The 25,980-nt window shown below is 40.4% G+C and overlaps 1 protein-coding gene across 8 annotated transcripts in view; it reads right to left on the reverse strand.

The window, feature by feature from the left end:
* CMPK2 (cytidine/uridine monophosphate kinase 2) overlaps window positions 1–25,980 on the reverse strand; it is an 82,119-nt gene that overhangs the window by 41,335 nt on the left and 14,804 nt on the right. For 6 of the 8 annotated variants that reach the window (XR_009209372.1, XR_009209374.1, XR_009209373.1 and 3 more), the window contains exons 5-7: window positions 25,480–25,564; window positions 17,679–17,792; window positions 15,841–16,227 (exon numbers count right to left, since the gene is read on the reverse strand). Coding sequence is in view for 1 of the 8 variants with exons in the window: in XM_032172131.2 (XP_032028022.1) it covers window positions 25,441–25,564 (124 nt within the window). In the remaining 7 variants the exon portion in view is untranslated. Of the gene's footprint in view, window positions 1–15,840; window positions 16,228–17,678; window positions 17,793–23,760; window positions 25,565–25,980 lie in introns of those variants that run through there. The other 2 variants (XR_004251211.2, XM_032172131.2) reach the window with 2 other exon arrangements.

The following is a 25,980-nucleotide window of genomic DNA, read 5'->3' on the forward strand; positions in this document are numbered from 1 at the left end:
CACTGGTCATTAGAGAAATGCAAATCAAAACCACAAAGAGATACCATCTCATACCAGTCAGAATGGCAATTATTAAAAAGTCAGGAAACAACAGATGCTGGTGAAGCTGTGGAGAAATAGGAACGCTTTTATACTGTTGGGAGTGTAAATTAGTTCAACCATTGTGGAAGACAGTGTGGCGATTCCTCAAGGATCTAGAATCAGAAATACCATTTGGCCCAGCAATGCCATTACTGGGTATATACCCACAGGATTATAAATCCTTCTACTAAAAAGACACATTTATTTGTTTATTGCCTGTCTCTGTCCTTCAGAACGAAAGCTGTGCGAGGACAGAGACTTTGTCCACGTTAGTTTAGGCTCTGTGTGTTCCCAGCAGCTGCTAGAGTGACTGTCTATTAGAAAATACTCAGCAAAAACATAAGACAGACTGTAACTACGGGATGAAAGTTCTTCTAGAAAGTCCACGGAGGCCGGGCGCGGTGGCTCACGCTTGTAATCCCAGCACTTTGGGAGGCCGAGGCGGGCGGATCACGAGGTCAGGAGATCGAGACCACGGTGAAACCCCGTCTCTACTAAAAATATAAAAAATTAGCCGGGTGTGGTGGCGGGCGCCTGTAGTCCCAGCTACTCGGAGAGGCTGAGGCAGGAGAATGGCGTGAACCCGAGAGGCGGAGCTTGCAGTGAGCCGAGATTGTGCCACTGCACTCCAGCCTGGGCGACAGAGCGAGACTCCTTTCCTGGCTCTAGAGTCAGACAGACATGAGATGGATTCCAGGACCCATGGGTAATTAGCCACATGACCTGGGGCTGGTTACGCGACATCAGTGTAGCAGCTGATGCTTGGTTTGATGTGAACAATATGCACAATGATGTGTATGAAACTCGTAGCAGATGCTTAGTGGTCATCTTTTCCTTGACTAGAATGTTTACTGTTTCCAAGGGAGATGCATTCTCCATGGGAAAAGTATTTGGTTTTTAACCACAAAAAGAAAGAGGCCTCCTTCAAAGTTTTAATTCATAAGACAGTGTCACTTATGTCAGGTGATGGGGAAAATGCTTAAGGTGATGCTCTCTAGTGGCAAAAATACAGGCCTTAGCTGTCCATTTTTGTCTACTCATAAAATTACATAATAAACCACCGTTGCTCTTGACCTTGGGGGAGAATATTTCCCGTTCGGCATGCTTAAAGGCGAGTAAATCTGCTCTGCGTTGGGACAGTCCCTCCTGTGGAACGTCATGTTTATGTTTATCTACTGTCATCTCCTGCAGCTGGGAAGTCTTGGTTTTCCAACTTTCAAGATAACTAGCAGTGAATATTAATAGGTGTGCTTCTCTTTGAAGCCAGAAAATGCATTAAAATTCTGGATGTTCTCAACAAGACAGCAGGAAGGAGAAAGAGATTGACCTCAACTTGGAGTTTTTCCTGGCCAGGCCTGAGATGGCTCTTTTTCATTATAATATCTAATTTTATCCTCACAAAAGACCTTTGAGAAAAATGATGACATTTCTGATATATAAATGAGAAAATGAAGTCTCATGGAAATTAAATAACTTGTCCACAATCGCACAGCTAAAAGGGCCCCAATCCGAATCTCAGTCAAGTCTGATTGACACTTCAAGTCAATGTTCCACATTTGTACCTCAATAAATATTTGAGAAATATTTATTGAGCTCCTTTGCAAAAGTCATTGTGGTGGTTTTGCCATTAAAAGTAATGGCTAAACACCACAATGACTTTTGCACCAACCTGGTATATACCAGGCATTGTTCCAAACACTGAAATGACAGTAATGAGCAAAACAAAGTCCATGCCTTCATGGAGTGCAGACTCCAGTTCAGGAGTAGAAATCAACACAGGCATATTACAGATATAGGTATGGTTATTGATATGTACGTGGGTACAGGCAGAGCTATGCATATAGACAGAGGTAAAGTGTAATCAGAGACAGAGTTGCAGTTATGATGATGGATGTGATACAGACATAGACATAGACAGAGGTAGGTATTAATAGTAAGGAGGTGGAGCCAAGGGGAGGAGAACGATGCAAGGCACTATTTGAGACTGAGTAGTGGAGAAAGCCCCTTGTAAGAACAATGCTGAATAGAGACCTGAACCAAGGCCTGAATGAAGCTCTAAGCATGACGAACAGGTGGGTGAGTTGATTTTAATTAAGTTTAGTAGGGATGGTATTGGGTGCTGCTCAAAGAATAGACTGTAGGGGGCGGTAGAGCATTGTGTCAGCAGGAAGATCAGAGAGGAAATTAGTTGGTTCTCATGGGAGTTGAAGGGAGCTGGACTAAGGGAGTGATAGAAATGGTCACTCCTTAGTCATCATAGAAGTCACTTCGATTTCCCTAGGAACATAAAGTGAAGTCTTTTTACAAAAGACTGATTTACTTGAAGGTTTTGTGGGAACCAATGCATTATGGAACACATTATATACCAATACCATGCTTTCTCAAGTTATTAGAGTAGTAACAGAATGGCATAAAACAGCATATCTTGTGTTATGATCCTGTTAAAAATTATAAGACATTTAAGACTATAAGTGACTTCCACTTGTCATGGCCAATTAAAGCCATGGCCCACTAGAAAGGGGCTCTTGGTCCTCCTCATGTCTGATCTTCTTATTTTGCAAATAAAAAACTAAAGTCCAAAGATGAATAACTTGTCAGAGGTCACAAACTCAGTTAGAAGTGGGACCTACATCTGCTTGCAGCCAGAAGTTCCTTCATTCATTACTTTGCACGTATGCACATAGAAGAGGAAGAATTAATAATTTTTAAAATTAATAAAATGACCACAGTTCCGCCCAAAGTTCACCTTATAAATGTATCTCCAAATTCCCTAACCCTAACCCTTGTTTTTAATGCAAGCTCTCTTCAGGTAGAAATAGTCTAGAGATACTAGTGAGGATATTTGGAGGCATGAGGAAAACTCTTCAATCGTTAGTTATTACAACAAGACATACTGAAAAAAAATTATGGCTTAAAATAATAACACATTTATTGATGGATATTTTCTTAATTACAGCTTCAGAATGGAGACCTTGAGTGTTTGGATTTTTTTTCTTCAACTAAAACACAGAAAATAAGATTTTCAATCTCAAAGATGAGCATAAATGCATTAGGTTTGGAAAAGCTTACAGACCAGGTTCAGCCAAAAGTGAAATTTGATAGCTCCCTTGAATGCCTTCTTATTTGAGAGAAATGGGACACACCCTCAATTATGGCAAAATAAGCACAACCATTAATGTCATGCATGTTAATAAAAATTTTGGAGACTTCACAGAAAAGTTTATGATGTGTTTTCTAAACCACAGTATTTTGGCGATTGCTCAATAATTACAAGAGCCTGAGCCTTGCAGGACCCATTAGCTGTATCCAACATAAGCAGTGCATCCAGAGTTCTACAACGACGAGGGGGTAGGGAGGTTTTAAGAGCAAATAAACAAGGACACATAAAATCCCCATAATGTCTCTTAAAGCCAAATTTCAAATCATTACCTCACATGGAAGAAAATATATGCATCCATATATATGTACCTAAAAAAAGTGTGTGTATATACATATCACTTACTGCATCAGATATGCTGAGACCATACTGCATTATAAAGAGCACTAGAGAAAGAACTGCAGAACTTCTATTCTCGCGTGCATCTGCTACTAACAAATTATATGACCCTAGGCAGGGCAGGCCTTTCCTTGGGCCTCATTTTTCACAACTATTAAAGAAAGAGATTGCGTTCCATGATCACTAAGGTTTTCCTTTGAATATTTTTCTGACCCTAGGGCTGTATTTAGAATTCTTGAAGCAAGAAATTAGCCACTTTTAAAGATTTGCTACTTTGACCTAGAAATGTTCCCTGTTTTGTCCTTTGTTTTCCCATTAGAGCAGACATTTACATAAAAATGAAAGGAACTACTGTTGTTTTTCCAGGCACAGTTTGTGTGTAATGAGGGAAGTGATTATCTCAGCAAAAGCACAGTTCCTTCATAAAGGTTCAAAATTAGCGCTTTTCCTCCCTCTAGTGGAAATGTAATGTATTCGCTCTAAATTGAATTGGTTTCAGCTTTTATCAAATTTAAAAAAAAAAAGAGAAAAAGTTGGCATATCTAAAACATAATCAGGGATTGAACCAAATGCAATTTGTTACAGGTTTTCCACACAAATGTCTTAAATATTTTACTTGTTTAAATAAATTTAAAATTAACAATGAAAAGCTGCAAAGTAGATTTAGATCAATTGTAGGTCTCCAAATGAAATAGACAAGTCCAGGCCGGGCACGGTGGCTCACGCCTGTAATCCTAGCACTTTGGGAGGCTGAGGAGGGCAGATCACGAAGTCAAGAGATCAAAACCATCCTGGCCAACATAGTGATAATCCCGTCTCTACTAAAAATACAAAAATTAGCCTGGCATGGTACCATGTGCCTGTAGTCCCAGCTACTCAAAAGGCTGAGGCAGGATAATTGCTTGAACCCGAGAGGCGGCGGTTGCAGTGAGCCAATATCGCACCACCGCACTCCAGCCTGGCGACAGAGCAAGATTCGGTCTACAAAAAAAATAAAAATAAAAAATAAATATAAAAGAAATACACGAGTCCACATTAGATGCTTGGTATTTAATTTATGCCCACATGCATCTGAAAATCAGTCCACGTATAAAAATTACTAGGTCAAAGCATGTCACTGAATAGGACAAGAAACACAGCACTAACGACACTAATAAGAAAGAAATGTTTACTCCACTGTAATTTGGTCTAACACGTATTATATCTGTTTTACATGAGGGTTTTCTGATTCCCTCTCTCTGAAACCTTTGCTGACTCTCTCAGGCAAAGTAAATCAGAATCAGACCAGGTTTGTCTGACCCACCTGTGCCAGGGTGGGCAGGCCCACCGTGATGATCACCAGGTGTGTATGTTTGTCTCTCTATTGAGGGAGGCTCTTCTTACTATTATTTTTCTCTCCTTACAGTTGTAGAGCAACAGAGAGACACGGCAAATTGGAGAAATTGTGACTCCAAAGGTATTCACATTCCATTGTCTAATAATCTGAACAGTTGTTTGTTTGTTGTAAGTAAAATCAAATAGCACCATGCTGGCTGTATTCAGTCTGTGAGCCACACCAAGGACAGCCTTGCTTAGCCCTGGAAGACAGAGATTTTCCATGGAAGAGTTGTAACAAGATGTGTGCTTTAAAGGATGAAAAGAGTGAAAAAGCAAAACCATACCTAAAAGGTTCTTAAAAATATCAAACATTCGGCCGGGCGTGGTGGCTCACACCTGTAATCCCAGCACTTTGGGAGGCCGAGGCGGGTGGATCACAAGGTCAGAGTTTGAGACCAGCCTGACCAACATGGTGAAACCCCATCTCTACTAAAAATACACAAAAAATTAGCCGGGCATGGTGGCGTATGCCTATAATCTCAGCTACTCGGGAGGCAGAGGCAGGAGAATCGCTTGAACCCAGGAGGCAGAGGTTGCAGTGAGCCAAGATCATGCTACTGCACTCCAGCCTGGATGACAGAGTGAACCTCTGTCTCAAAAAAAAAAAAAAAAAAAAAAAGAGTTATTAGGTTACATACACAGATTAAGAGGCTGGAGGTGTCTGTTGCAATAATGCAGACGAAGGCTACACTGGATGAGACAGAATGCTGTGCACAAAGTGTTTAGTCTTCCCATGCATCGTGAGCAGTTGCCAAGGCACCAGAAAACCATGTCACCTGGAAGATGTGAATAAAATGAATAAACAAAGCCCCACCTTAGAGAAGACTGAAAGTTTGCAGGAATCACTGTAAGTGAAGCAATAATTAATAGTGGCAGAAAAATAAGTACAGATATTATATCCAAGAAAAAAATATTTTAAAAGAAACTTAAATAATGAGAAAAGAAAGAATAAAAAAGGAAGGAGGAAAAGAAGAAAGGCAGGGAGAGAATGCAGAGGAGGAGTAAATGGAGAAGGGAAGAAAAGAGTAAAGAAGGGAGGAAGGGAGAGAGGAAGAAAGAAAAGGAAGACAGAAAGGAAAGAAGAAAAGGGGGGAAAGGAGGGGCTTTGGAATTTAGAAAGTTGATAGCAGAAATGAAAATCTTAGTAGAAGATTTAAACACAAAGTTAAAGAAATCTTACAAAATAAAGATATAAAAAGTGACATATGAGGGAAAGATAGGGTGGTTTTGCTTGTTTAAAATACCACACTAGGGACTTCTGCATCTTGCCAAGATGGAGTAATAGCAAGTTTTATCCCCCAACATGAAGAAACCAAATAATCAGACAAGGTTATGAAACGATAGTAACAATTGAAAATGTCCCTGTGACCAGAGAGAAATGAGGTGAGCCCTACAAGTGCCTGAGCACACTGACTTCGGGGAGTTTGCAGACTGAAAGAATAAACAGGAAGAATCCAACAGACCCCCTGAGTTGAGGGATAGAGCTGGGAGTCCCAGGAGACCAAGGCAGTTGGAGCTAGAGATGCACAGAGAGAATGTTTGAGTTCTATAGAGAGTCTTCCGTGAGCATTGAACCGTGAGAGTGAGAAATGCTACCTAAGGCCAGGTGAAGAAACATCCAAAAAGATTAGAGGAACTAGAAGCCACGGTCAGAGTCAGACACTGCCTAGTGTCTGTTCTTACTAGCCAGACTATACAACTTTATAGTCCATTAGGTTGATCCATTGCAATTGAGCACTACAAAAGATTAGTGAACTTGAACACACAGCAATAGAAACTACCCAGAAAAAAACACAGGGCAAAAAAGAATGCAACAAAATAAATAAAAGACCATCGGTGAGTTGTGGGATTTGAGCTTTTTTCTTTTACAAAATTTAATGTAAACTATAAATCCACAGATGAAACACGATCAACAAACTTCAAGCACATGAATAACTGTACACCAAAGTACATCATAATCAAATGATTCAAATCAGAGGTAAAGAAAAAAAGCAGCCCAGAAATGATACAGGTTACATACAGAGGAACAACCAGAAAAGGACAGCAGATTTCCCGTCAGAGATAATGCAAGTGGGAAGACACTGGAGCAACATTGTTAAAGTACTAAAAGAAATAAATAAACAAACTCTGAAACCTAGAATGCTACACAAAGGGAAAATCTCTCTCAAAAACTGAGGTAAAATATAGACTTTTTTACATATACAAGAGCTGAAAGAATTCATCACCCACCAGCAGACTCACCATAAGAAATGTTAAAGAAAGTTGTTCAGAAGAAGAAAAAATATTAGACGGAAATAGAGATTTACACAAAGACATGAAAAACAACAGAAAGCGTTGCACACCGTGCCCAAAGCAGCTTTATTTGCAACAGTTAAAATCTGGGATCAACCCAGGTTAAGGATAACATGTCCAGAAGATGAAATACTACCCAACAAAATTAAAAAAGAAATATAGAGGATGGAATAAATTATCGATCCACAAACCAACATGTATGAATCTCAAAATAATTTTGCTGCTAATTGAAGAAAGTCTAATAAAAATGGCACAAACTGTATGATTCCATTTATCTAAAATTCTAGAAAATAAAAACTAATTTTCTGTACAGTCAGACCTGTGTTTGCCTGGGAATAAAAAGGTCAAGGAGGGCAGAAGGGTGGGACTGCAAAAAGACCCAAGGACATTTCTAGAGGTGATATTACAGTTCACTGTCTTTACGGTGGTGATGGTTTCATGAGATTATACATATGTCAAAATTAATTAACTTGTACATTTTAAATGTGTGTACTTTTCTCCAAGCCATTTATACCTCAATAAAGCTGCTAAAGATGGCATTTCTAATTTTCCATGCTGTTGTAGGAAATAGGGAAAATTTTTAAGATGTTAAAAAAGTCACAGATTATCACTGAGAAAAAATGTATTTTTGATAATTTACATCTTCTTAGATGCTCAGCATTCTGCTTAGCATTATATTAAAAGGATTTATCTCAATGTATTTAACCAGTATGTATTATAAATAAACACATTATACACATACATAAATATATTCTGATTATTTAAAGATAATAGTTATAATAAAACCTTTTTATGTGTACCACTGATTACTTTCTTGGTGTATGTTCCAAAATGATCCAAGCATCCAAACACTTTTAAGATACTATATAAATGCTCCTAGAGAAGAGATTTTACAGAGAGAAGGATCAGCACAAAAGGAGATTAGTCTAGTCTAAGAAAAAAATAAACAAAACCAGGCATGTACCACTGAGGAAGGAAGACAATGGAGAAGTGCTGTGTCTGCTTCACAGCTGTTTCCCTGAGTGGGTAGACTGTTTGAGATAGAACACTAGGCACTTTCATTCCCAGGCCTATTCTATTAATACTTTTGCATACGTGAAGACTGACTGAGCCTCCCACTTACTAATAGAAATGCTTGCTGTGCTTAGGGAAAATTTATTTTAATTTAAAGGACATTGCAGTAATCTGCTCAGGCTGCCATAACAAAATACCACAGGCTAGTGGCTTAAACAGAAATTTCTCACAAGCTGGGCATGGTGGCTCACAACTGCCATCCCAGCAACTCAGGATCCTGCGGCAGGAGGATTGCTTAAGCCTAGGAGTTTGAGGCTGCAGTGATCTATTTCAGCCTGGGAAATAGAGAACCATCCCAATAAGAAGAAAGAAAAGAAAAAGAGAAAGAAAGAGAGAGAGGGAGGGAGAAAGAAAGAGAAAGGAAGAAAAAGGAGGAAAGAAAAGGGAAAAGGAAAACAGAAAGGGAAGGGAAAGGGAAAGGGAAAGAGAAAGAGAAAGAGGAAGAGAAAGAAAGAGAAAGGGAAAGGGAAAGAGAAAGGGAAAGGGAAAGAGAAAGAGAAAGAGAAAGAGAAAAAGAAAGGGAAAGAATTTATTTCTCACATTTCTGGATGCTAGGAAGTCCAAGATCAAGGTGCCAGCCAGGTAGGATTCATTTTAAGCCCTCTTTTCTTGGCTCATGGGAGGCCACCATCTCACTATGTGCCCACATAACCTCTTCTTTATGCAGGTGAAAGGAGGGGAAGAGAGAGAGTGCACGCATGCAAGGGAGAGAACACTCTTGTGCCTGTTCTTATAAAGACACAAATCCTATTGGATCAGGACCCAACCCTTGTGACCTCACTGATCTTAATTACTTCCTTAGAGGTCCATCTCCAAATGCAGCCACTCTAGGGGATAGGGATTCAACATAAGAATTTGGAGGTGGGGGGGACACAAACATTCAGTCCATAACAAACATTCAACTCTTTGAGTAACTCAGAGTGGGGCTCAAAATCTAAAACATTTTGATGAATCACATTAATTTACATGTTGATAATGTGCCACATCATACATTTTAATGTAGCATTATATGTGATTAATTCTCTTACCTTTGTTTTTTTTTTTAAATGTCATTACTTCATCTTATTTTCGCACATTTTTACTGTACATAGAATTCTATGTTGGCATATTTTTCTTTCAGTACTTTAAAGATCTTGTTGCACTCTCTTGCCCATAGTTTCTAAAATAAAGTCAGCAATAACTTACATCTTTGTTTTCACATAAACATTTATAATGTATTTTTTCTTCAGCTGCTTTCAAGATTTTATCTTTGGTTTAAGTGTTTAGATGAGTGCATTAATTTTCTAGTTGTGCTGTGACAGAATACTCAAAATTAGGCCGCTTTAAACAACAGAGATTTATTTTTTCACAGTTCTGAAAACTAGAAGTCCAAAATCAAGGTGTCCTCCCTCTGAGATTCTGAATAGAATCCTTCCTTACCTCTTCCATCTTTTGGTAGTGATGATCATATTTTGGTGTTCTTGGCTTTCAGCTGCATCAGTCCAATCTCTACCTCTATCATCACATGACATTGTGTCTCATGTCTCTATCTCCTCTTCTTATTATGAAGACACTAGTCATATTGGATTAAGGTTCACTCTAATCCAATATGATGTCATCTTAACTTGATTACATCTGCACAACTATATTTCCAAATAACGTCACATTCTGAAGTTCCAGAAAGGACATCAGTTTTAGAAGGTCACTGTCCAATACAACTATGATATGCCTAGGCATGGTTTTCTTTGGATTTACAATGATGGGGGTTCACTGAGATGTTTTGAATCTGTAAATTTATGTTTCACTATATTGGAGAAACATTTTTTGAAAACATTTACCCATAAAAGGGGAAATATGGTTCCTTCACTTTTAAAAAACATTTCATTCTCATTCTCTTTTCATTCTAGAATTCCAATTACATGTATGTTAGATCTTTTCATATTGTATCACAAGTCTCCAATCCTTTGTTTATATTTTGGAGCAGATAATTTCCACTAATCTATCCTCAAGTATACGGACTCTTCCCTTTGTCAATTCTATTACACCACTAAAGCCATCCAGTGATGGCTTTTAATTTCAGCTGTTGTAATTTTCAGTTCTATAATTTCCATTTGATACTTTTTTAGAGTTTCTACTTCTCCATGAGCTTTCCTATCTTTTCATTTATGACACACATATCCCTTACATCCTTGAGCACAATTATAATAGCTGCTTTAAATTTCTTATCTGCTAACTCCAAAAACAGGGTCACCTTGGGGTTATTCTCAATTGATCAATTTCTTTCGCTTGATAATGTTTTATATTTTCTTGGTTCCTTGTATGTTGCATAATATTGGATTGTATATTGGATATTGTGTATATTACATTGTGGAGACTCTGGATTCTGTTACAGTCCTCTAAAAAGAATTGAGTTCTAGGGCGCAATTAGCTTCATTTGACAAAAACTGCACACCTTCTTTTGGATGTCAGCTCAAATCTCATACAAATATTTTAACTTTTGCTGAAGTCTATCCTGCACATCTATGATTTGTGAAATAGTCAGATATTTGGGCAGAGTATATACTCAAAATTTAGGCCTTCCCCCTTTTGGCTGTCTTTTTTGCAAGATTGTCTTTCATTTCCCAGTGGTCTCATTTCATAACAGAAAGACCCTTCTGTCTTTTCTATCAGGGTTTAGTCACCAAGGTGGAGCTGACATGGGCCTATCATTAGAATAAAAACCTAAGACATTCCTTTCTTCCAAGTTTCAAGTCCACTCTAATATCCTCCTCTCTTCTTTATGCTGCCTGCAGAACATTTTTTTTTCTCCAGAGTTGACAGTTGTTTTCCACAGGAAGTACAGCTATGATAAGAGCTTACTTAGTCATACCAGGTGCAGAAACAACATGGCACTGAGCAGAAGACACTGTAGCTGAGGAATTACATCTGTTTCTAAATTATATAATGACATATTTGAACCCAGATAAAATAACGGAAAAATATGACTCAGAAAAAAAATTGCCATGAAGTCAACTTTTCAATCCGAGTTTGTTCATATCTTTTCTGCTTCTGTACAAGTGATTAATGCATTCTATATCTCAAAATTCAGGGATGAAAATGAATACTGACTTAACATTGGCAAGAATCAAGAAACTCCATTTGGGATCCCATCAGAAAAAGAAAGACATATATTTCAGAGCCTTCTGAAGACCAGGTCTGTTTTCTAAGATAATTTAAACTGTCACTTACAAAGTTGTATATAACAAAAATAAATTTGAAGGATGTCTGCCCATTTCTCAAAGCTGAGCTCCATTCCCTTCCCTATAAATTTTTTTTCTAATGTGTGCTCATATCAATATTAACTCATTTCACAACTGCCTATGCCATACCCAATAGTCCTTTGTTATATATTTACTTTTATATTTGAGAAAAATAAAGTTAGAAACTAAGAGATCAGTTATATAAACTCACCATAAATGAGCATATTAAGTATGTGTTAAGATATAACATTATTTTCTCTGAGAGAGAGAGAGAGAGAGACTACCAAATCACCATGTCTTGAACAACATAGAGATGAATGTTCCTTTCCCATAACAGTTCAAGGTAAGCAGCAAGGGCAGGTGAGCTGACTCTACCATCTCAACCTATAACTTTCCTCTCACAGTCAAAGTGACTTCTTCAATTCTTATTATCTTCCAATGAACAGAAAGGCAGAAAAGGACTATGGGATCTGAGCACAACCCTCTGTGAGAGCAAAAACAGTCCTGAAGAGGTACATATTTATCTGCTCACACCCCATTGGCCAGACCATACTTCAGTGGCACATATGGTTGCAAGACAGTCCAAGAAATGCAGTCATAATCTAGAAAGTCATGCATCCAGCTAAAATTCTGTCACCAAGAATAAGTGGTAAGTAGATACTGTGGGACAAACAGCATTATGTCACTCTCTAAATACATGAAATTTATGAGGACTAAATCCTGACATATTCTTGACTCTTTAAATTTGCAAATACCTCTCTCCCATATAACATATACCTTAAAATGCACATTGAACAAGAGATAATCACAGAATTGCACTGACATTGTGGTGCTGGACTCAGCTGGCCCAGCCCTTTCCACAAAGGAGTGGTTGGCTATTTTCCATGTCTGCCTCACAGACTGTGATTTAACTTCATGCTTTGGAAAATGGTGAGTTAGTAGCTGGCCATGTGCCTTCAACTTGCTTAGGAATATTTGAAACTATGTAAGCAGATCAGTGCCTGATCCCAACTGTTCATCAGATCAAATGGAAAACACACACACACAAACACACACACACACACACACACACACACACACACACACACACACACACCATTCCTGAATAGTCTGACTTAATGGATCTATAGCAGGGTCATGGCATCCCTTTTTGTAAAACTTGCACAGGTGATTCTAATGTACAACCAGAGTTGGGAACCACTGAGCTAAGACATTCAAACTCCATGTTGGCTGTGGGAGACATCAAAAAGCATTGGGCATGTCTCCCGGCTTCAAAAATATTTTAAACTGATTCACTGTTCATATCACATAATTCGTACTTTATTATATATTCTAATCCTCTAGTGTAACTTATGTCTAGACTATAACTTTGAGAATTAAACAAGAAATATGAATTGACTGTCATCTTTGTACCTGGCACTTTCGGGGTATGACAACTTTTACATAGGAAAGTGTCATGGTTCCTTCTCTCGAGGCACCCCAGTCTAGCAGACAGAAAGAAAACTCCACAGGATCTAATCTATTAAGCTCTAAGCAATCAATCAATAATTGCATATAATTGATTTCAGTATTTTCTTCAATATACATAGCATTTTATATCTCATGGGTTCTTTTTATTTTTTATTTTATTTTATTTGAGATGGAGTCTTGCTCTGTTGCCCACGCTGGAGTGCAGTGGCACCATCTCGGCTCACTGCAACCTCCACCTCCCAGGTTCAAGCGATTCTCCTGCCTCAGCCTCCCAAGTAGTTGGGACTACAAGTTGAACTCCTGACCTCAAGTGATCCACCCACCTTGGCCCCCCAAATTGCTGGGATTACAGATGTGAGCCACTACACCCAGCCTCATGGGTTCTTTTTAAATAGTTTTAATACTGGCTGGGCACAATGGCTCACACCTGTAATCCCAGCACTTTGGGAGGCTGAGGTGGAAGGATTGTTTGACCCAAGGAGTTCAAGACCAGCCTGGGCAATATAGTGAAACTCCATCTCTACAGAAAATATAAAAATTAGCCAGGCATGGTGGCGCATGCCTGTAATCCCAGCTAATTGGGAGGCTGAGGCACAAGAATTGCTTGAGCCTGGGAGGTGGAGGATGCAGTGAGCCGACATCAGGCTACTGCACTCCAGCCTGGATGACAGTGAGACTCTGTCTCAAACAACAACAACAACATTTTAGTCCCATATGTTAGTGAAGCTGTCCTAGGTTCTTGGTGCAAAAAGTAGAAGAATATACATTCAACTCCGTGTGGATCAGAAACCCAAATCAAGAATGGCTTAAACCAGGTAGAAATGTGCTCATCACATGGACAAGGAGGCAGGGCCCAGGGCTGTGGTGGCCCTCCACATGGGAGTACCATTCATCTTTTTCTCCATCTCTCTGGTTATAGCATTGAGTATGCAAGGTCCAGACATTATCACAAGGCATACAGGAAAAAGACGTCCTAGTAGAGGAGATAACCAGGTCCAAAACAAAGACTGGAATCCATTAAAAAGGGATTGTAGCCAACTGAGTTTGCATTTTCACCTAATTTGTCAATGATTCTAATTGAGTCTTTAAGCACTTGTAAATTCTCCTCCACCTGACTGGAAGTGTTGATCCAGAAACAGCATGTTTCATTTACAAATGCACAAGCACCCCCTACTTCGGCCCTAAGGACATAAAGAGTTTGTGTATTTTGCATGACCACTGAGGCCAGAGAATTTATGGACTGCTGTTGGGCTTTTATGGCTCCTACAGTTACCTTTCACCCTTGTTACATCCTGATAGAAATATTAAGCACTGATCTTTCAAGAAGGGGAATACTGCCAAGCCAAAATAGGCCTCTGGCTATTGCACATTTTATTCCTGGTTTTTCTAATATAGGATTGCCATGTGCATATTCTTGCCAGTTCTCTCTCTCAGTTTAATCTCCACATGATGGCATAGAGATAAGTGATCTCCTGTTTTGGTATGTGTGAGGGAATGCACTTTCTGTAAAAGAGCCCAAATTGGGGATGTCACCCAAAGATGCTACCCTGTCAGTGGGGTTTAAAAATTACAAATTGGGGACCATTGCCACTATACTGCATGTTCCTCTCCAGTGCCTGGGCAGGAATAAGCATAGCCTGGAGCCACAGAGAAAGTAAAGCCCTGTTCCCTGAAGGGATGGTTCTATGTTGTGATTTATGAGGGTTCCAGCTAAGTTTAGTCCAGGCCTTATGAGGTTGCCTTCCCTACATCTAATTCAAGCATCTTTAGAATAAGGATATCCATACTTAATATAGTCATCCACAGTATCGTTTGGAACTTTACATGCTGGGAAGGAAGAATCTTTTTGGCAAATATAGTTTCCAAAGATCAGAGACACAATATGTTCCAGCCAGTATCTTAGACAACCCTCCTTACAGGGGCTATTGTCCAGACATCGCCTGTTCATCCACAAATTTGCAATCACTGTCATTATCAAATATCATACCAGGGTCCAGGATTCCATGTGTGGGCATGTTTGGGAAGGACCATGTGTTATTTATTACCTGATAATAAGGTTGGCGAGGGGTGGCATTTCTGCCCGGGATAGACATTCCCATTGGGAACTCCACCTGGGAGGTCTGGCTAGATTGTTAAAATTTTTCCAGTCCCTCCCAATGTTTGGTGTCACCCTTGTTCCTTCTTAGTCTCCAGATCTCTGTGGTCTCAGAAGTTACAAGGATACTGTTGCAATATTTAAGGTTTCCCAAGTATGGTCCTTTTCCTTTACTCTTAAAGCAGAGACAGGCATTGGCTATCATTCTATCAACTTCACCTAGTCTAAGGGTGTGAGTTTTACCCTCAGGGGGTGTGTCTTTCTGGGAGGAGTTAAAAATGCTCCCATACCATGTTCCCTTTATACCTATTAGGTCCTTAATGATTTAAGGTAAAGCCATCAGAGGGAAACCCTAAGATAGTGATTTCTGAATCATCAAAGAGTCCACCCGTGTTATTAAACTGAGTAAATTGTTCAGGACAAACCCAGTAATCAGTCTTGTTGTACAGACCAGTAATATCTGATATTGTAGGGGCCAAAGAATGTGAGGCATTGCTACATCTGACAGTGAATGCTAGTAAACTTGATAGTAACAAAATCTTCATGTTTACCTCTTATCTGTGACTACTATCCCTGCTATATGAATAACAACTAAGCAAAAGATTATGGCAATTGAGACTCTTTTCCCAATATTCCACTTAGAAGATGCCACAGTATATACTCCTACTACAAAGAGCAAGGTGAATACAATTCCCATATGTGTGAAGTAATAAACTTCCACTTTAAATCTTACTCACCAAGATATATAATTTCTTCGTGGGGGCGGTTTATGAGGTTATGAATGGAATCCCATGGATAATCAAAATCTCCGTAAGTATGTGACAAAGAGACGTTCTAATATCTAACAGCAAATCTCAAGAGGAAAGGTAGAAATGGCTTTAGTATCTGGTAAGGTAAGGGTGGGATTGAACTGAACAGAGAGTTCCCACTCATTTACTTATCTTTTGTATTTTCAGTTTGAAATCCCCGAATTTTTCACACTGATATCTGAGATGTTCTTCTGCGATTTCAGGGGTCATTCCAGGTCTTGACTCGAGTGTGATGGATCCAAGATTCCAGTCCCACAAACTTCACTGCCAAGCGGGTGGAGAGAAGGACGGCATAAGGTGCCTCCCAGCTGGGACCTAGGGAGGGGAAAAGAGAGGAGAAAGCCTTCACCAGTACCGAGTCTCCTTGGTTGAACAGAGGTGGCCCTAGTTCTTGGGGCTGGAATTCTGATAGCTGTTTTAATTCCTGCTAGAACAGGGCCAGGGAGGTTACATGTTTAACCAGTTCAGAAGTTCTCTGATCTAATATAAAATCATTGGTAAGGAAAGACCATCCATACACCATTTCAAAATGGCAAAGGAACACCCCTTCCACCCCAAATTTGAAGGGGTGCTCCTCACCTACACTAAGGCTATAGGAAGATAAGCAGTTTAGAGGAGGTGAGTTTCTTGAGACCACTTCCTGAGGTGTCTCTTAATGATATCATTTGTTTTCTCCACCTTCCCTGAAGACTGTGGTCTCCAAGCACAATGAAGATGGTATTGTATGCTCAGTGCTTTTGAGACCCCCTGGGTAACAGTTGCCTTAAATGAGGGGCCACTGTCACTTTGGAGGTATTTAGGGAGTCCAAAATGAGGAATTATTTCATTGACTAGTGCTTTTATCACCTTAGAGCACTTTCTGTTTGACATAGAAATGCCTCTACCCAGCTAGGGAAGGTATCCACCCACACCAGGAGGTGCTGAATTCCCCTTATCTTTGGAAAATGGGTAAAATCCATTTTCCAGTCCTCCCCTGGGCAATTTCCCATTCTTTGTGTTGCTGGGGATGGGGAGATGCCATTTGTTGAGGGGATTGTTTTTGAGGCAGATCTTACGAGCATTAACAATTTGTTTAACTGTGTTTGGTAGATATTTACCTGAGAACAACCTCTGGGCTAGTTGATGAGTTTTATTCTTTCCCAAGTGAAAAGTTTGGTGAAGGATCTTAAGAACTTTCCACTGACTGGAGACTGACAAATAACATTTGCCATCCTCTGATTGTAACCATCCTGAGGGCTGAAAAGTGTATCCTTGAGAGGTGGCCCATTCTATCTCTGCAGGAGAATACTGAGGCTTTATTTCCCTTACAGAGCCCTCCCAAATTAGAGAGGCTTCAAGTGTGCTGGGACTTTGGGGTTTTTTTACTGCTGACTTAGCTGTTTGGTCTGCTAGCCTATTTCTTTCAGCTATTTCATCCATCCCCTTATGGTGTCCTTTGCAATGTATTATTGCCACTTCCTGCAGAAGGAAAACTGAGGACAACAATCTATTTCCTAATGGTATTTAATGAAAGACCCATTAGCAGTCAGGAAGTGTCTTTCTTTCCAAATAGTGGCATGAGCATGAAGAACCAGGAAAGCATACTTAGAATCCATATATATTTTAACCGCCTTAGCTTTGCTTAGTTCAAGCACCCTCATGACAGCAATTAATTCAGCTAATTGAGCACTGTACCTGGTGAGAGAGGTGTGCTTTTAATGATGTCATCCAGGGTGACTATTGCACACCCTGCCCTATAGGTTCCTTGTTCTATAATAGAGCTTTACCTGTAAAGAGGGCCCAGTCTCAGTTTTCTAGAGGAGTTTCCTGGACGTCCTCTCTGGCTGCATAGGTTTGCATCACGATTTTTTCACAATCATGTTCAGGTTCTCCAATTTCATCTGGAAGGAAAGTGGCTGAGTTCAGGAAAGGACAGGCCTTTAACAGAACTGCAGATCCCTCCGGCAGCAAAACTTAATATTTGAGGAGGCAATTATCTGTTAGCCAGAGACTTCCTTTAGAGGATAACAGTCCCTCTACATTATAGGGGGTGTAAACAGTCAGGTCATTCCTCATGGTCAACTTAGTCACTTCTGGCACCAGCAAAGCCACCACCGCAACTGTTCAGAGGCAAGCTGGCCATCCTTTAGCTACCAAGTCAAATTCCTTGCTTAGGCTACTGGATGGCTGCTGGGCTGGGCCTCAGGCCTGAATTAAGACTCCCAAAGCTATCCCCTTCCTTTCTGAGATGTGCAGATTAAATGCCCTCCCTATGGAAAGACTGAGGGTTGATGCTTTAAGTAAAGCTTGCTTTAGCTGATTAAAGGCCTTCTGAGCCTTAGGTTCCCAGATCAGGGAGTGAGTTTTAGCTACTTGAGTTTCTTTTATAAGGTGATATAAAGAGTGAACTATTTCACTGTACCCAGGTATCCACAATCTGCAAAAAACCCCAAAATCCTCTTAGCTGTTTGAGGGTTTTGGGAAGGGGAAAGGAGGAGATAGGCTGAATCCTCTTCTCATATAATGTGCTGGTTCCTTCTGATAAGACTAGACCTAGGTACCTCACTGAAGTTCGACAGAGCCAAACTTTAGATTTGGAAATTTTGTATCCACTACCTGCTAGAAAATTGAGAAGAGCCTCAGTGCATTTTTGAGAAAGTCCCTCAGTTGGGACACAGAGGGGAATATCATCTACATATTGTAAAACTTTAATCTGAGGATGAGAGAATTCAGATAGGTCTTTTGATAATGCTTGCCCAAACAAGTGGGGGCTGTCTCTGAACCCCTGAGGCAGTACTGTCCAAGTCAACTTGGTAGCCTGATTGGAGGGATCCTCTAAAGCAAATAAGTATTGGGAGTCAGGGTGCAATAACATGCAGAAAAAGACTTCCTTTAGGTCCCACACTGTGAACCATTTAGCTCCCTCAGGGATTTGAGTTAGCAAAGTATCAGGATTATGAACCACTGGATGGATTGGAATTACAGCTTCATTAATGAGATGGAGGTCCTGAACTAGTATCCATTCCCCACTGGGTTTCTGTACCCCTAATAGTGGGGTGTTACAAGGGTTGTTGCAAGGTCCAAGAAGGTCCTGTGCTTTTAAATTATTAATGATGGCTTAGAGTCCTTGAGGGGGTACTGCATTAGGGGGTACTGCTTCTAGTTAGGGAAGGAGGCGGGATCCTTAAGGTGAATCTGGACCAGGATAGCAGTTGCAGCCTGGCCAATTTTCCTGTGACTTGCCCACACCTCTGGGCTAATACTGATTTCTACTAAGGGGAGAAAAAAGTCTGTCCTGGAACCATAAGGATGGTAGTTCCCATATAGGCCGGAATATCTCTAGTAAAAGACCAGGACGCTCAGCCATGATTAAAAAGGCATGAGTAAATAGCAATTCCCCCCTACTACAACTGAGGGGCTATGAAAAATATTGAGTTAAAGACTTTCCTTAGACGCTCACCATGATTGTGTTATGGGAGGACAGAAGGCCAGGACTGGAGAGGAGAACAGATAGGCCGGCTCTGGTATCCAGAAGGAAGTTTACCTTTCTCCTTTCTACGTCCAGAATCACCCAGGGATCCTGGATAGTAATGGCAGTGTGAGTTGCTGGAGCCAAGAAATTGAGCCCCAGGACCCATCAGTCCTGCTGGACCATCTGGGAAACTGGCTCTGGACCTAGCGACCTATGTCTCCAGGGACAGTTTGACTTCCAGTTGTCTCCACCACAGGGTGGACAGGGTTGAGGTGCCTTCTTCTTGCTGTCTGGGCAACCCCTTTTAAGTGCCCCAGTTTGCCACAGTGGTAGTGATTAGCAAATGCACCTTGGGGATTCTGGATTTTATAGGCCTCTAATGTGACCAGTAGAGCCTCTGTTTTTTCTCATATTTCCTCTTCTTCTCCTGGGCTTCCTTCTGGACTCTATTGTAAAAGACCAAAGTAGCCACTTTCAAGAGGTTCTCTAGAGTACTATCTGGACCTATGGCCAGTTTCTGCAACTTCCTTTTGACATCGGTGGCTGCCTGGGTAATAAACTTGTCTTTTAAGATTAGCTTTCCATCAACTGAATCAGGAGATAGGGAGATATGTTTCACTAATGCCTCTCTCAGCCTTTCTATAAAGGCTGAGAAATTTTCACCTGGTTTTTGATCTATCATGGACAACTTACAATAATTAAGAGGTTTGGTACTGGTCCTTCTCAAGCCTTCCAGTATGCACATCCAAAAGTGTTTTCTATTCAATGCATCTATAGGATCACCGGCATTCCAATTGGGATTTTCAAGGAATACCGCCTCCCTCCCTATTGGTAATAGAGATTCTGCTACTTGTTCACCTCCTTTTTCTCTTTTGCCCTCCCTTCTTTTAGACTTCTTCCCTTCCAGACTTTTAGACTGGCTATAGGAGATATATTGTTCATCTCTGAATGTTTGTGCTTCCTGTAAGCCTGCCTGCTTTTCTGAAACAGTTAGGGTTTGGCTTAAAAGTAGCATAGCATCTCTCCATGTAAGATAAAACACTTACATTAAATTTTGGAAAGACTCTATACATCTATCAGGGTCATCAGAGAACCTGTCCAAAGTTGGGAATTTCTTAAGTGGCACAACCAGAGGAACAAATGATTTGGCTATTGGGAGCCCTGAATAAGTGAGGCAGGTAGGGCACCCAGAAGTTGCATTTGAGGATTCCCCAAAGGGTTTGACTCTCTGATTTTGGGGAAGTATCTATTGTAGGCTAGTCTGACATGGCTGCCAAGAGTGTGGGGTCAACTGTACAATGCTTACAAAGATTTGGGTTGTCTCTCAAGGCAAAGAAATCTTGTATATAGTAAACCTTGGACCATTTACCCTCCTGCCTACAGAAAATATCTAGTTGTTGAATAGTATATAAAAAAAGACTTCCCTCAGAAAGCCAGGTTTTTTCATCCTCAAGATGGTAAAAAGGCCATGTCCTTGTACAAAAGAATATGAGCCATTTTATCATCAGAGCCTCAGGGTCAAAGGAGTTCCAGTGATTCAGAATGCACTAGAGGGGATTACAGAATGCAGATGGTTTGTTACCCATCTAATAAGAGATGGGAGACAAGGCATCCCTCAGTCCTCTTCCTCATTTCTGTGTTACCCAGGGTGGAGGAAAGAGAGAAAAGGCATTCCTCTTCTCCTTCCTTCTCTCCTCTGGGTCCCTGCAGCCATCATAGGTGCTGCCCCATGGATGCAAGCATATCCTTCACCCATGGATCCAGAGGAGCCAGTAGGGCAGAACTAGTCATGCTCACCTGCATAAGGCTCTAGCTTTCCGCCCTGCTGGATTCCTAGACTCACTCAGCCCAAAAGGCTCCCAAGGTACCCCAAGAGGCCTAGGAGAGATTATGTAGTAGTAGGGTTTGGGAAAGACTCTTTAATGTAGGGAATGTCCTAATACCATCTGTGGCTTCCCTTGCTATGGCCCCAGTGAAAAATCAGAATTCCACAGAATGGGACTGATTAACTTCCAAACGTAAAATTCCTTTTAAAAAAAATCCCATTGTAGTTGAATGCAGAACAGGTGCCTCAAATGAACGTAAGAATTGAATGGCTGCCATTCCTTTGATGGGGACAGTATTAAAGCTAAGATTTGTCTTATCAGGATGGCTACCTCCCAGCTGTTGAAAGTGGAGGGTTTTTTCTTGTTTTTTTTTTTTTGTTTTTGGTCTACAAATAAGACATGGGGTCTGATCACTGACAGAGGAACGTAAAAGGGAAAAGAATTGGGAAACAAGAAGTTTGAGGCAGAGGGATGACAAGGCTCCCCAGGGAGAAAAATTCCTTTCTACTAGGTGGCATTGTAGGGTTAGAAATGTTAGGTAAAAACTCTGACTCCAAATTATTTTCAGGCAGAAGTTACAAAGAGAGATTTGGGGTTTGATAGGTTGCCCCCATAGCAAGCCCCCACCATAAGAAAATTAACTTCTCTCATAAAAGAACTGTTTAAATTCACTGGACAATGCTGAACTATTAAATGGAGGAAAAAAACAACCCAAAAGGAGACCAGGATATTCACTTGGGGTGAAAGATCCTCCCATATGGTGCCATGAATGTCTATTATTGAGGGATAGAAAGGCGCTTACTAGGTGAAAATTTAGACTGAAGTCTTGAATTCCCTGTTTCCAGGAAATCACAAAAACAACAACTCTTTGAATTACATTCTTGATTATTAAGACACCAACTAACTCTACTCAGCAAGATCATATCCCTAGGTTACAAAAACACCCACAACATTGCATAGAAAGAAGAGGTTGGAGACATGATAGCCACAAGAAGAAAGGAAAATGCAATAGGAAAAGATTGCAAGTCTTTATGCTGACTCCCTGATGGGCTGTAGGGGACTGGAGTTAGTCCAAGGGCCTTCAGATAACACTGAAGGGTAGCCCCAGCCAGAAACCTTCAGTTGCCCTGGGACCTTCCAATCCCACATGACAGCTAGGCCCTCTGTGAAAGGAAACTAGACTGGAATAGACAAGAAGCCTCAGAAATGCAAGTAAAGGATGAAAGTTAAAGGTCAACTCTTAATCATCCTTCTGATGAATTCCCTTCTTCCCGGCCAGTTCACCAGAATGTGTTGTAGTCTTACCAACGCACCAAGATGTAACAGTCTCTCATTGTCTGAGATAATATCCAGAGTTCTTTGTCCTAATTCCAAGAAGATTAAGGAGTGCAGACAACAAGGGTGAAGTTGGAGTGAAACTTTAATAAGCAAAAAAAGAAAGCTCTCTGCCAGCTAAAGGGGGAGCTCTAATGGGGTGCCCACTATGAGGCCAGTTGTGGGGGTTTTATGGGCTGGAAAGGGGAATGAATGTGCTTAGTCTACCGGCTGTCTTGGAGAAGGTGTGACTCAGCTTGGCCAGGCACCCTGGCCCAGGACCAATCAGAAAGCCTGGCCCAGGACCTTTGCCTAGGACCAATCAGGGGCTGAAGTTATGACCCACAGAGGCCAGACTCACAGTCCAAAAACTGGCAATGAAAGTGCCCACTGGAACTCACTGGAGCCCACTGTGCCCACACCCACAAAAGGAGAAAAAACTTTTTCCTGGGAGCCTGCTGACTATACAAAGGACAAAGGCGTTTTTACGTCAGGACTTGTTCCCTCATCTGAGTGAGCCAGAGGTTTGTGCAAGCTTTTATCTGAATGGGCCAGAGGCTCTCCTATCTGTGCAGCTATAGGCATGTCTCCAGGCACAACACCCTGTGCTAGTTCCCTTATCAGTGCCTGCAGCTTGATTTTTTTCCCCAGGCTGCTTTTTACATTATGTGGGGTGAGGCACTGACTGGTGGGCCAAGTGGGCCAAGGGCTCTCTGAGGAGCCTTCCCTTGCTATTTACCTAAGGCAAGCTAATTCCTTTTAGTGTAATCCTCATCTCTTGGTCCTTAGATGGCTCACTATCACCTCTGAATGCAGCTGATATGAAGAGTTAAAGGGGAAAGTGATAATATCCCCTTGACATTTCAGGTATTCCTTCTGCTCACATACTATCGGCAAGAAACTAGCCAGTCGCCCACCTCTAGCTGTTAATGGAGCCTTGGAAATGCACTAGGAATTACTGGCGCCCATGTACCAAGCTAAATATTACATTACCATGGAAGAAAGGAAGAATAAATTTTGGGGTAACTAATGGTCTATCACAGGAACAAAAACAAAGCTCATCTTGCAACGAGCAGAGCCAAGCAAAGGATTACTTGCCATCAGTTTTAGGGTGGAAGGTGCTATTTTACTGAATACTTGTAAATCATATATACCTATCAGTATATAAAAAGTCCAGGTGTACAAAGAATGAATTACAAAAAGTCTTTAATATTTGTAATGAGGAAATGATATTTAAAATAAAACAATAGCCCTCCCCTTTCTCTGAAAGCACTCTGATCACAAATTCCACTTAGCCTGCCAGCTCACACCTTTCAACTTCCTTTACCAAAATTTCCCTCCTTTACATCACAATATTAAAAGGGGAACTGAGAAAGCACTTTTCAGACAAATCAATATGTACCCAGGATGACAGCATAGATTAGTAAACCACAGCAAAGTTTATTCATGTGCAAGGGACATAAAGATACATTAATTGTTTGTTTTCCTAGGCTGCCAGTATAAGCTTTGTTTAAAGTAAATAAAACCAATAATACAGCTAGATACCACATTGCAAAGAACCCTAATGCTATTTATCAGCTTTAAAATACTTTCAACTGAAATTAATTACATTTTTATATACATATATAGAAATTACCTATAGTCCTTTTAAAAATCCTATGACATTAACATGAAACTTTATTAGAATTTAAGATTCTATATGCAAACCTGATAAAGCCTTAAATTTAATTATTTTGGGGTAATGTCTTCTTAAGAAATGGTAGATAGGATAAAATAATTTATGGATTTATCTGCCTTTGAACTGGAAGGAATTTTAGGTAATCACCTGGTTCAATCTACTCCCTAAAGTCACATAGCTCTATAATTTCCCCTTCACTCAGCTACTTTTTTCTGTCTAAAGATATCTCAAAGCAATTTCATACGTAATCATGAGACATTCAAGTGCAAGATAATTTATCAAGAAATCCTACTCCAAGATCCACTGTACTTATTGAACAAGACAAATTAAGTTTGTGTAATGAAAATACACAACAAACGTTGCATTCAGCGTTTTGACTCCACTTTTAATTAATGAATCATAGCTCCTATGCTGAGGAAACATATTATGTATAGATCAATATAAATAAATTACTGGATTGGCTAAATGAAATGCATCCAGTTCAATGGAAAATGTGCCTTCTATTCAGAGCCATACTTTAGAAAAAAAGAAAACGAATAGAATTAAGCAAAATATAACTCAGGGAAGGTTGGTATATTTGCAGTTGGAACATCTTGGCTTGAATGTCTTTATATATGACTCAGAAGCCTGTCAAAAGGGCGCTGAGCCTCAGACACAAAATCAATGCATTCTTTGTAAGTGTTCCTTACCCAAAAATGGCTCTGCAGGAGTGTCCTTGGACAGCCAGGACACATAGACAGCCTCTGCAGGAACACTTGGCTCTAGAATTTGGGACTGAGGAAGATGCAGCGAGCCCATCATGACGAGTGCAACCAGATGTGGAAGAAGCCAATGTGGGCACGTCACGATCTCATCAGCATGCCAGTGTAGGAGAAGGAGAGGCTCCGGGGCCTCCCTGCTGATCTGGAAGATCTCTCTGCTGCTTCTGTACACCTGGCGCTGCCTGAGTAAGACAGGTCTTCCAGATATTTGGTAGTGATTAAGTGAAACATATGTTCCAAGAAAATGTTTACTATGCCAGGAAGAAAGCAGTCGCTGGCCTCTCACTGGAATATGATGAGAGGGTCCTTTGTGATGACGGCTCCATCAGTCAGAAGAGGGTATGATGGCTGAAGTAAAATTAAGATGCCTGGTCTCCAGTTTTCTGCCACACAACATGCTTGTACAACAGAAATTTGGGAACACCGCACAACAAATGGTGGATGTAGATGTTTCAAACAACATCTAATCTAGTTAGACGTGGCACCTGGCCAGAGTAACTACGGTTCATTAAAGCTATTTTGGATTAGGCTTAATACCGTCTGCAGGACCTTTTCTCTGGAGGGGCTGGCATCAACCACGTGGCAGCCAGGATTCTCCATCCGCTGGTAGGACATTTCTACCCTGGAGACAGGCAAAACACAAAGAGTTGGTCTATTTTTTTCACACAGCTATTTGCATTAATGTTCTTTTCCTACCATAGTATAAATAGCTTGAAGCAAGCTTCCCATGTCATTTATCTCACTGTAACTAGCTTTGCCCACAGAAGACATTCATGCATTTTGTTTAATAAATAATAAATGAATAATAATGTTTAATAGCTAGTACTTGTTGAATACCTGTTTTCTGCCAAGCATTAGCATTTTGCATGATTTTTCTCATTTAATTCTCAAAGTAACCTTAGGAGGGAAGACTGTTGTCATCCCTGTTTTGCAGCAGCTACCATTATTTATAACATTACTATGTTATGATAACAGGGCTATCATTGTTGAGTCAGAGAAAATATTTCTGCTTCAGTTTTTAAATGCAGTGGTGTAGAA

This window comes from Hylobates moloch, unplaced genomic scaffold (genome assembly GCF_009828535.3).
Source record: "Hylobates moloch isolate HMO894 unplaced genomic scaffold, HMol_V3 SCAFFOLD_13, whole genome shotgun sequence".
Classification (NCBI taxonomy): domain Eukaryota; kingdom Metazoa; phylum Chordata; class Mammalia; order Primates; family Hylobatidae; genus Hylobates; species Hylobates moloch.